This window comes from Bombina bombina, chromosome 4 (genome assembly GCF_027579735.1).
Source record: "Bombina bombina isolate aBomBom1 chromosome 4, aBomBom1.pri, whole genome shotgun sequence".
In the NCBI taxonomy this organism is placed as follows: domain Eukaryota; kingdom Metazoa; phylum Chordata; class Amphibia; order Anura; family Bombinatoridae; genus Bombina; species Bombina bombina.
The window spans coordinates 799,399,293-799,411,424 of NC_069502.1; the positions used below are offsets into that span (position 1 = coordinate 799,399,293).

Genomic DNA, 12,132 nt, shown 5'->3' on the forward strand with positions numbered 1-12,132 from the left:
GTTGACCTCTTTCTGTTCTGTGTTATTTATATAAGCTATTTATTATCTTGAAATGCCTGTTTTTGCATTTACAAGCATAGGTTAGTTAAACTATAGATGGATGCTAATAAGTAAGGTGTTTAACTGGAGCAGAAAGGTCTGCTCCGGACAGCAAAGAAAACCTTGCATGTCAGTTTACGTTTGAAAGTCATTGTTATAAACAGATATGATTTTGAGATCATAGCAACATCATACCAACTTATCTCGCATTTATGTTTGAAAAATGTTGTTGTGGTCAGATATGTTTTTGAGATCATAAGGACATCATACTAGCTTATCTAACATTCACTCTCTTTCCCACTGACATGTACACTTCTAACCAGGTACAGACAGATCCCACCCCAAGTCCACATACCACCTTTCTCCACAACTATTGCTCATTCGGTAATACTAACCCACACACATGTACGTCTTGAAGGAGACATATGGAATAAGGTTTGTTTATTCAAGACATAGGATGTCCTATTACGTGGTTAGGTATGACTTTAGTTTCTTTCCTGTCTATAACTACAGTAACAAATTGGGGATATAAAATAATCCTGTTTGACAACACAACCCACCCCCCCCCACACCCCCAACTGCAGACTTTGCCTCGGCCCGGACCTCACCCCCCTCCTTCCTTTTCCTTTTGGACACTAGTCTATACGGTCGTCAGACTGTATCTCTCCACCCCCCCCCCAAGGGTAATGCCAAAGCTTACTGAAAGTAAGCAACAGAACACAGATTCACTCGAACCCACAAAGTGACTCATTATCCATATCCTCATAATTGAGGGTCAGACAACAGCAGCCTGACCATACTAGCAATAACCCTCTGACCTCTCTTCCTTGGTCGTTACTGCTTCCTATTATACATCTATATATCTCTATACACCACTTTCTATACCTTTCCTTCTCCCCCTCCCCTGGTGCAGTCCCTTCCTTTCCCCCCTTTTTTTTTTTTTTTTCTTCTCTTCGCAATGAGCCCCGGTCTCAAATTTGTTTCCCTTAGTACAAAGGGACTTAACTCGCCCGCAAAGCGAAGCATGGTGCAATCATATTTAAAGAAGCTTCAGTGTGATGTATCCTTTTTACAGGAGACACACTGGGCTTCAACTAATACCCCAGTCCTGAAATCTAAGCACTATCCGGTGGTGCTCAGCTCAACTTACCACGAGAAAAGCAGAGGTGTATCAATCTGTATCAGTACAGCGGTGGCATTTCAACAGCTACATGTGGAAACGGACCCGGAAGGGAGGTTTCTACTGGTGATCTGCAGACTCATGTCGCACCTCTATACTCTTGTAAACTTGTATGCCCCTAATCAGGGTCAGATAACTTTCCTGCGCACAATGTTGCACTTTATAGATGGTCTGAAACAAGGCACGCTGATATTAGGGGGCGACTTTAATTCAGTCTGGGACCCCTATATAGACAACAAAAATTCAGAACGACAAAGTCTTAGATAGCTACTCTAAGTCCACGGCCCCTAAATTTCAAAACCTCATTTACCAGTCCACGCTGTACGATGTGTGGAGGGCATGCCATCCAGAATCAAGAGACTATACGTACTTTTCACCCCCTCACCGGTCGTACTCGAGGTTAGATTACTTCTTTGTAGACTCCTGGTCTATGAACAGTATCACTAATTCTAGCATATGCAGCTGTCCGTGGTCAGACCATGATGCTGTAATAATGTCAATTGACATAGAGGGGTCTGCATTGATCAGACCGTCATGGAAACTCCCAAAGTTCTTATGGGAAGATGCATCCTTTGTCCCTGAATTGGTAGAAAAGATAGAGGAATTCCTAGAGACCAACAGACCTCATCAGACCTCACATCAAATTAGGTGGGCAGCCTTAAAGGCCTATATCAGGGGATTCTGTATAGCAAAGACAACTAGTAAAAAAAAAGTGGGGCGCCCCACTAGGTAAACTAACCTGTGATCTGAGGACGAAAGAACAGCAAAATAAATTGGCTCCTACAGCTAGCTTATCAACTGACATTCTGAATTTAAAATCACAAATTAAGAGCCTGGAAATGGAAAAATTTAAACGGGCCCTTTTGAGATTTAAAATGGTTAAGGACTCCAAAAGCAATAAAGCAGGCTCGATGTTAGCGAACAAACTGAAACAGAGACTGGCTAGCTCCCGGATACCATACCTCAATCACAAAGGACAAAAAATACATGCCCCTGATGAAATAGGGAAGGCCTTTGCGGACTTTTATGAGCGCCTTTATAACATTGAATCCTATGAGAGACCCAAAGCGGTACCTCCCCAGGCCATCTCCTCCTTTTTGGAGAAATTGAACCTGCCCACACTCTCAGAGGAAGATAAAGATAAGCTAGTTGAACCTAACACTGAGATGGAAATTGGACTGGCAATTAAGCAGTTAAAAAAATTATAAAGTCCCGGGCCCTGACGGGTTCCCGGGGCAACTCTATAAAAAGTTACAGGCACAACTTAAACCCGTACTATGTCACGCTTATGAGATTGGATCGGGAGGACTGATACTAAAGGAATACCTTGAAGCGACTATTGTTGCGATACCTAAACCAGGCAAAGACCCATCCCATCCCATTGCAGCAATTTCCGCCCTATTTCACTGATTAATGTGGATACAAAATTGTACTCTAAAATTCTTGCGGACAGATTGGCCCCCTTGTTGCCGTTATTAATCGATACAGACCAAGTTGGCTTTGTGAACGGTCGACAGGGACCGGAGAATACAAGACGTTTGATATCTATCTTCTCCGAAGCAAAGAGACAGGACACCCCCCTTCTGGCCCTGTCGTTGGATGCCGAAAAGGCGTTTGACAGGGTCAGATGGGAGTACATGTGGAGGGTCTTGGAGACATTCGGTTTTCCACCCGAAGCTATAACCATGATCAGAGTCTTATATTCCAGTCCAAGCGCTAGGGTGAGAGGGTTGGGTTTCTGCTCTCCATCCTTTGACATCTCTAATGGAACTAGGCAGGGCTGCCCACTGTCCCCCTTGCTATTTGCCCTAGTCATGGAACCATTGGCAGAGGCGATCCGTATGTCATCTGCTATTGAGGGAATGCCAATGGGCCCCTGTCAAGAAAAAATTGCGTTATACGCAGATGATGTCACTCTTTTTCTTACGAAACCTGTATGTTCAGTTCCGGCAGTCTTTACCACCTTAGAACAGTTCAGTACCTTGAGCTACTACAAGATAAACATGTCGAAAACAGAGGCATATAGTATCAATCTACCTAGCGAGCAGCTCTTGAACCTACAGGAAATGCATGATTTCCATTGGTCCACAACGTCTATCAAACATCTAGGTATTCATCTAAGCGCGGACTTGGATAGCATTCTATCATTAAATTTTGATGCTCTAATTACTGAGCTACAGTCTTTAATACACAGATGGGATTTTAAGGAAATCTCTTGGATGGGACGCATAGCTACGGTGAAAATGTTGCTACTCCCTAAGGTGTTGTATCTGTTTCGATGTATCCCGTTGAATATCCCGCACGGAACCTTACAGCAAATCCACCGGCTCTTTTCTAAATATGTCTGGATGAAAAAAACACCCCGGATTAGCTACAAAATTATGCAGAGAGAGTTTTCTAGAGGCTGAGTGTCTTTTCTCATATTTCTTTATTATGAAGCTGCCAGACTATCGCAGATCACGGCCTGGGGCCCTGCTAGAGAGAAACCGAAGTGGTTCAGACTTGAGGAACTTCACTTACCTGAAGGCTTAGATCTTCTGAGTGTTCTGTGGGTTCACAGACACAAACAACTAGTTGACAGGGTTACTAACCCCGTAGTACAGCAAAATATTAAAATGTGGCATGAGCTCAGACATCACACAGAGATTGCCCCACACCCCTCACCAATCCACCAAATGAGGGGTCTCCTGTGGGAACTCCCAAATATCCATGTTGAATTCTGGATAAAACATAATCTTGATATGGTGGAGCATTTGTTTTCCAACGGTAGGCTTATGACAGTCCGCCAAATACTCGACTCACTATGGGGTTCTCCCCTATGGCTTTACTTTGAATGATGTAGGATACTCAGCTTGCTGCATTCCTGGAAATTCGGAGCTCAAGACCTAAGACCCCATTCTAAGTGGGAAGAGAGATGGCTGCACGAAATGGGGACGGTAAAACCTCTTACATTTCATTACAAAGCCATGTTACAAGATCACTCGGTGGGTCTCCCGGGCCAAATAAAAATGTGGTGCAGGGAGCTAGCCTTAAATATATCAGACACAGATCTGAGAGATGCGATTCAACTGACAAAAAAAAACCGATTCATTGCATAACGATTTTTGAAAGCTATATGAAACTTATGCTACAATGGTACAGAGTGCCTACCAAACTGTCGAAAATGTTTACTAGTGCATCCCCAGGGTGCTGGAGACTGTGCGGAGAGGAGGGCTCTAACTTACATGTGTGGTGGTCGTGCCCAAAAATCCGAGATCTCTGGAGAGATGTTGAAACGCTTCTACATTCTATGAATCTGACTTTACAGCTGACGCCAAGCCTGGCTCTTTTCCATATCCTTGATAAAGTCCTGCCTAAATGTAGCAAGCAATTGGTGATCTATGTGATGGCAGCCACTAAGCTCTGTATTGCCAGAGCATGGAAACAGGTCGCTCCACCCACAATCTCGGACGTTTGCGAGGTAATACAATACCTGGCTAACATGGAGAAATTTGCATATAGTTCGCTGGAACGGATGGAGGACTATTGGGCAATATGGGAAGACTGGATTCAGATCCAATAGACCCGGACACTTCCTCATGCTATTGTTCTTTTCCCCAGACAATTGGGTCCGGGGACATTGTGCACAAGTTGTTATAATTAATCTTTTTTTTTTTTTTCCCCTCCCCCCCCTACTCCCTACAACTCCATCGCTACTATTACTCTTTCTTCTCTGTTCCTTCTTCCCCTACCCTTCCTTCTTCCCTGGACCTCCCCGCCACCTCCCATGAGATGACTCCTCTGCCCTCTTCCCTTTGGCCTTCCCCTTCTACACAGCACCCTTGAATAATCAAGATGAACTAGAGACCATCTTGACACCTGAGATATGTGGTTATATTTGTCACTTACAACCTTTTACTACAAATGCTAGATTTATGTTCCATTATTTGAGATCCCTATTAAACCTGAGGAAGCTTCTTAACGAATATCTAGACATATACATATTGTTTATTGTATACTTGGATGTTTATCACTCAGTACTATACCTGGACGCCATATGTCAAACCTATGTAATTACTTTGATGTCTTTGTGGAAAATAATTTTTCCTCTTGTTGATTGACTGTATGTAATTTTGGTTCTCAATAAAAATATTTAAAAAAAAAAAAAAAGATAGATAGATAATCCCTTTATAACCCATTCCCTAGTTTTGCATAACCAACACAGTAAATACACATTTTACCTCTGATTACCTTGTATCTAAGCCTCTGCAAACTGCCCCCTTATTTCAGTTCTTTTGACAGACATGCATTTTAGCCAATCAGTGCTGGCTGATAGGAACTCCACGTGCATGAGCACAGTGTTATCTATATGACACACATGAACTAACACCCTCTAGTGGTGAAAAACTGTCAAAATACCCTGAGGGAAGAGGCGGCCTTCAAGGGCTTAGAAATTAGCATATGAACCTTCTAGGTTTAGCTTTCAACTAAGAATACCAAGAGAACAAAGCACAATTGGTGTAAAAGTAAATTGGAAAATTGTTTAAAATGACATGCCCTATCTGAATCATACAAGTTTATTTTTGACTAGACTGTCCCTTTAAAAAGCACTGTGAGGCGACCTGCAGGGGCTTAGAAACAGGCGGAGATATAGAGGTTTAGTTGTTATAAAATATATACATATAACATTGTTGGTTATGCAAATCTGGGGAATGGGTAGTAAAGGCGTTATCTATCTTTTTAAATAATAAATAAATAAAATAAAGTAGACTTTCCCTTTAAGCTTACTGACCTGCACAACCCTCCAACACAAATCATCCCCCAGTACCCAGGGCCCCCTGCACAACCCTCTGCTGCTGCAAAAAAAATACTAATCCTAACACCCAAGTCCTCTCTCACAATAAAGAAAAATCCCAAACATACAAAGCCCTACTACATGACCTCTATTGCAAAAACTCCCTCCAGAATCTAAAGGCCCCCAACTACAAAAAAGCCTTAATACCCAAGGGACCCCAGCACCGAAGGAGCCTCCTATCAATCAAGGGCTTAACTCACCCCTCCCCCATCACACCCTCTTAAATGTTCCAGCAATGTCTATATTTTTGAGCTCATATCCTCAGTCTTTAGCAGCTTTTATCCATATATGTCCCACAGAATTATCCACTATATTTTATTTATTTATATGTTTTGTGATGATCGAGAGAAGTAAACAAGAACTTGTTAGTCCAGGCAAATGGAGTCTTATGATCTTTCTTATACATATTATAGGAATACACCATTGTGAAGAAGAGGCCCTCCCACAGCAGCATACAACAGCTGAGCGGAGAGGTGAGTACTGCTGGGGAATGTGACTTATACACAGTGACTTCCTTTACTGACCCATCTGGCCCTGTGTATTTCCTGCCTTCTGTCTGTGTCTCTGTATGTTCTCAGTAACTTTATCCTGGCTCTGTCAGTAAAAGTGTGTGACAGAACCAGTCCCTATGTCAGCGCTGAATGAGTTGTGTGTGTTTCAGGTGCCTATAAAGTGTGATGATGTTGCTGTGTATTTCTCTATGGAGGAGTGGGAGTATATAGAGGGACACAAGGAGCTTTACAAGGACGTCATGATGGAGACTCACCAAGCACTAAGGACTATGGAGATCCCAGGAAATGAGAGCTCAGGTAACGCTGTGTAGTAATAAATATCTCACTCAGGAAGTGCACATACACTACTGACGTGAGTGACAGCAAATCTACAGTGAATCTATCATGTGTGATCTAATGAGCTGTCTTATTATAAACTAGTTTTATACCCAACAAAAATAATAAAACCACATTTAAAGGGTAAAGCGGGATTAATGTTAAATCAATTATATATTAATTTATATATGTAAATATTTTATATGCAAAAAGTAACAGATGCTTTGTTTTTTATCTTAATTGAATACATTTATATATATATTAGATGCATTTAACAAAATAAACTGATTTTATTCTTTATTAGAATTAACAGGTCGCAGAGATGAAAATCTATACACAGGAGCACATAGAGTACAGAATATTCAGCCAGTGGAGACCCCATCAGACGTCTCTGCAGGTAACAGATCTATGGCAGAAGCTACTAGTAATGTTTTAAAATAATGATGTGTTGTGTAATATTACTGTATAATCAGATTGTGTGAGATAACTGCACTTAAATCCATATAACCACTAACCATAAAACTAGTTGTATTCTTTATTAGAACTAACAGGTCACGGTGTCCTAGACACAGGATCACATAGAGAACTTTTACAGAATATTCAGCCATCAGATGTCTCTGCAGGTGAGGGATCTATGTTATAAGCTTCACAGTTAGATTCTAAAATGTTTCCCCCCTTATGTTAATGATGAGCCTCAGTACAGACAGATTTTAATAATAAAATCTATTTGGTTCACACCACTAACTTGTCTTTTCTTCTCTCTCACCCTCTGCTTCATGTGAATGATACGCACACACATGCTCTCTATTCTCTTTACTCTCACCCTCTGCTTCATGTAAATGGTACACACACATGCGCTCTCTTCCCTTCTCTCTCACCCTCTGCTTCATGTAAATGGTACACACACATGCCCTCTCTTCTCTTCTCTCTCACCCTCTGCTTCATGTAAATGATACACACACATGCCCTCTCTTCCCTTCTCGCTCACCCTCTGCTTCATGTAAATGATACACACACATGCCCTCTCTTCCCTTCTCTCTCACCCTCTGCTTCATGTAAATGATACACACACATGCCCTCTCTTCCCTTCTCTCTCACCCTCTGATTCATGTAAATGATACACACACACATGCCCTCTCTTCCCTTCTCGCTCACCCTCTGCTTCATGTAAATGATACACACACATGCCCTCTCTTCCCTTCTCTCTCATCCTCTGCTTTATGTAAATGATGCACACACACATGCCCTCTCTTCCCTTCTCTCTCATCCTCTGCTTTATGTAAATGATGCACACACACATGCCCTCTCTTCTCTCTCACCCTCTGCTTCATGTAAATGATACACACACATGCCCTCTCTTCCCTTCTCTCTCACCCTCTGCTTCATGTAAATGGTACACACACATGCCCTCTCTTCTCTTCTCTCTCACCCTCTGCTTCATGTAAATGATACACACACATGCCCTCTCTTCCCTTCTCGCTCACCCTCTGCTTCATGTAAATGATACACACACATGCCCTCTCTTCCCTTCTCGCTCACCCTCTGCTTCATGTAAATGATACACACACATGCCCTCTCTTCCCTTCTCTCTCACCCTCTGCTTCATGTAAATGATACACACACATGCCCTCTCTTCCCTTCTCTCTCACCCTCTGATTCATGTAAATGATACACACACACATGCCCTCTCTTCCCTTCTCGCTCACCCTCTGCTTCATGTAAATGATACACACACATGCCCTCTCTTCCCTTCTCTCTCACCCTCTGCTTCATGTAAATGATACACACACACACATGCCCTCTCTTCCCTTCTCTCTCACCCTCTGCTTCATGTAAATGATACACACACACACATGCCCTCTCTTCCCTTCTCTCTCACCGTCTGCTTCATGTAAATGATACACACACATGCCCTCTCTTCCCTTCTCTCTCATCCTCTGCTTTATGTAAATGATGCACACACACATGCCCTCTCTTCCCTTCTCTCTCATCCTCTGCTTTATGTAAATGATGCACACACACATGCCCTCTCTTCTCTTCTCTCTCACCCTCTGCTTCATGTAAATGATACACACACATGCCCTCTCTTCCCTTCTCTCGTCCTCTCTGCTTCATGTAAATGGTACACACTCATGCCCTCTCTTCTCTTCTCTCTCTCACCCTCTGCTTCAGGTAAATGATACACACACATGCCCTCTCTTCCCTTCTCGCTCACCCTCTGCTTCATGTAAATGATACACACACACATGCCCTCTCTTCCCTTCTCTCTCACCCTCTGCTTCATGTAAATGATACACACACATGCCCTCTCTTCCCTTCTCTCTCACCCTCTGCTTCATGTAAATGATACACACACACACCCTCTCTTCCCTTCTCTCTCACCCTCTGCTTCATGTAAATGATACACACACACACATGCCCTCTCTTCTCTTCTCTCTCACCCTCTGCTTCATGTAAATGATACACACACATGCCCTCTCTTCCCTTCTCTCTCACCCTCTGCTTCATGTAAATGGCACACACACATGCCCTCTCTTCCCTTCTCTCTCACCCTCTGATTCATGTGAATGATACACACACACATGCCCTCTCTTCCCTTCTCTCTCACCCTCTGATTCATGTAAATGGTACACACACATGCCCTCTCTCTTCCCTTCTCTCTCACCCTCTGCTACATGTAAATGGTACACACACATGCCCTCTCTTCCCTTCTCTCTCACCCTCTGCTTCATGTAAATGATACACACACATGCCCTCTCTTCCCTTCTCTCTCACCCTCTGCTTCATGTAAATGATACACACACACACATGCCCTCTCTTCCCTTCTCTCTCACCCTCTGCTTCATGTAAATGATACACACACATGCCCTCTCTTCCCTTCTCTCTCACCCTCTGCTTCATGTAAATTATACACACACATGCCCTCTCTTCCCTTCTCTCTCACCCTCTGCTTCATGTAAATGATACACACACATGCCCTCTCTTCCCTTCTCTCTCACCCTCTGCTTCATGTAAATGGCACACACACATGCCCTCTCATCCCTTCTCTCTCACCCTCTGATTCATGTAAATGATACACACACACATGCCCTCTCTTCCCTTCTCTCTCACCCTCTGCTTCATGTAAATGATACACACACATGCCCTCTCTTCCCTTCTCTCTCACCCTCTGCTTCATGTAAATGATACACACACACACATGCCCTCTCTTCCCTTCTCTCTCACCCTCTGCTTCATGTAAATGATACACACACACACATGCCCTCTCTTCCCTTCTCTCTCACCGTCTGCTTCATGTAAATGATACACACACATGCCCTCTCTTCCCTTCTCTCTCATCCTCTGCTTTATGTAAATGATGCACACACACATGCCCTCTCTTCCATTCTCTCTCATCCTCTGCTTTATGTAAATGATGCACACACACATGCCCTCTCTTCTCTTCTCTCTCACCCTCTGCTTCATGTAAATGATACACACACATGCCCTCTCTTCCCTTCTCTCGTCCTCTCTGCTTTATGTAAATGGTACACACTCATGCCCTCTCTTCTCTTCTCTCTCTCACCCTCTGCTTCAGGTAAATGATACACACACATGCCCTCTCTTCCCTTCTCGCTCACCCTCTGCTTCATGTAAATGATACACACACACATGCCCTCTCTTCCCTTCTCTCTCACCCTCTGCTTCATGTAAATGATACACACACATGCCCTCTCTTCCCTTCTCTCTCACCCTCTGCTTCATGTAAATGATACACACACACACCCTCTCTTCCCTTCTCTCTCACCCTCTGCTTCATGTAAATGATACACACACACACATGCCCTCTCTTCTCTTCTCTCTCACCCTCTGCTTCATGTAAATGATACACACACATGCCCTCTCTTCCCTTCTCTCTCACCCTCTGCTTCATGTAAATGATACACACACATGCCCTCTCTTCCCTTCTCTCTCACCCTCTGCTTCATGTAAATGGCACACACACATGCCCTCTCTTCCCTTCTCTCTCACCCTCTGATTCATGTGAATGATACACACACACATGCCCTCTCTTCCCTTCTCTCTCACCCTCTGATTCATGTAAATGGTACACACACATGCCCTCTCTCTTCCCTTCTCTCTCACCCTCTGCTACATGTAAATGGTACACACACATGCCCTCTCTTCCCTTCTCTCTCACCCTCTGCTTCAGGTAAATGATACACACACATGCCCTCTCTTCCCTTCTCGCTCACCCTCTGCTTCATGTAAATGATACACACACACATGCCCTCTCTTCCCTTCTCTCTCACCCTCTGCTTCATGTAAATGATACACACACATGCCCTCTCTTCCCTTCTCTCTCACCCTCTGCTTCATGTAAATGATACACACACACACCCTCTCTTCCCTTCTCTCTCACCCTCTGCTTCATGTAAATGATACACACACACACATGCCCTCTCTTCTCTTCTCTCTCACCCTCTGCTTCATGTAAATGATACACACACATGCCCTCTCTTCCCTTCTCTCTCACCCTCTGCTTCATGTAAATGGCACACACACATGCCCTCTCTTCCCTTCTCTCTCACCCTCTGATTCATGTGAATGATACACACACACATGCCCTCTCTTCCCTTCTCTCTCACCCTCTGATTCATGTAAATGGTACACACACATGCCCTCTCTCTTCCCTTCTCTCTCACCCTCTGCTACATGTAAATGGTACACACACATGCCCTCTCTTCCCTTCTCTCTCACCCTCTGCTTCATGTAAATGATACACACACATGCCCTCTCTTCCCTTCTCTCTCACCCTCTGCTTCATGTAAATGATACACACACACACATGCCCTCTCTTCCCTTCTCTCTCACCCTCTGCTTCATGTAAATGATACACACACATGCCCTCTCTTCCCTTCTCTCTCACCCTCTGCTTCATGTAAATTATACACACACATGCCCTCTCTTCCCTTCTCTCTCACCCTCTGCTTCATGTAAATGATACACACACATGCCCTCTCTTCCCTTCTCTCTCACCCTCTGCTTCATGTAAATGGCACACACACATGCCCTCTCATCCCTTCTCTCTCACCCTCTGATTCATGTAAATGATACACACACACATGCCCTCTCTTCCCTTCTCGCTCACCCTCTGCTTCATGTAAATGATACACACACATGCCCTCTCTTCCCTTCTCTCTCACCCTCTGCTTCATGTAAATGATACACACACACACATGCCCTCTCTTCCCTTCTCTCTCACCCTCTGC

At 43.8% G+C, this 12,132-nt stretch overlaps 1 protein-coding gene across 2 annotated transcripts in view; it reads left to right on the forward strand.

Moving 5' to 3' along the window:
* Positions 1-12,132, forward strand: part of LOC128657019 (gastrula zinc finger protein XlCGF26.1-like) — a 68,390-nt gene that overhangs the window by 25,031 nt on the left and 31,227 nt on the right. For both annotated transcript variants that reach the window (XM_053711244.1, XM_053711245.1), the window contains 3 exons: positions 6,467-6,526; positions 6,715-6,862; positions 7,185-7,277. In XM_053711244.1, coding sequence (XP_053567219.1) covers positions 6,467-6,526; positions 6,715-6,862; positions 7,185-7,277 — 301 coding nt within the window. The remainder of the gene's footprint in view (positions 1-6,466; positions 6,527-6,714; positions 6,863-7,184; positions 7,278-12,132) is intronic.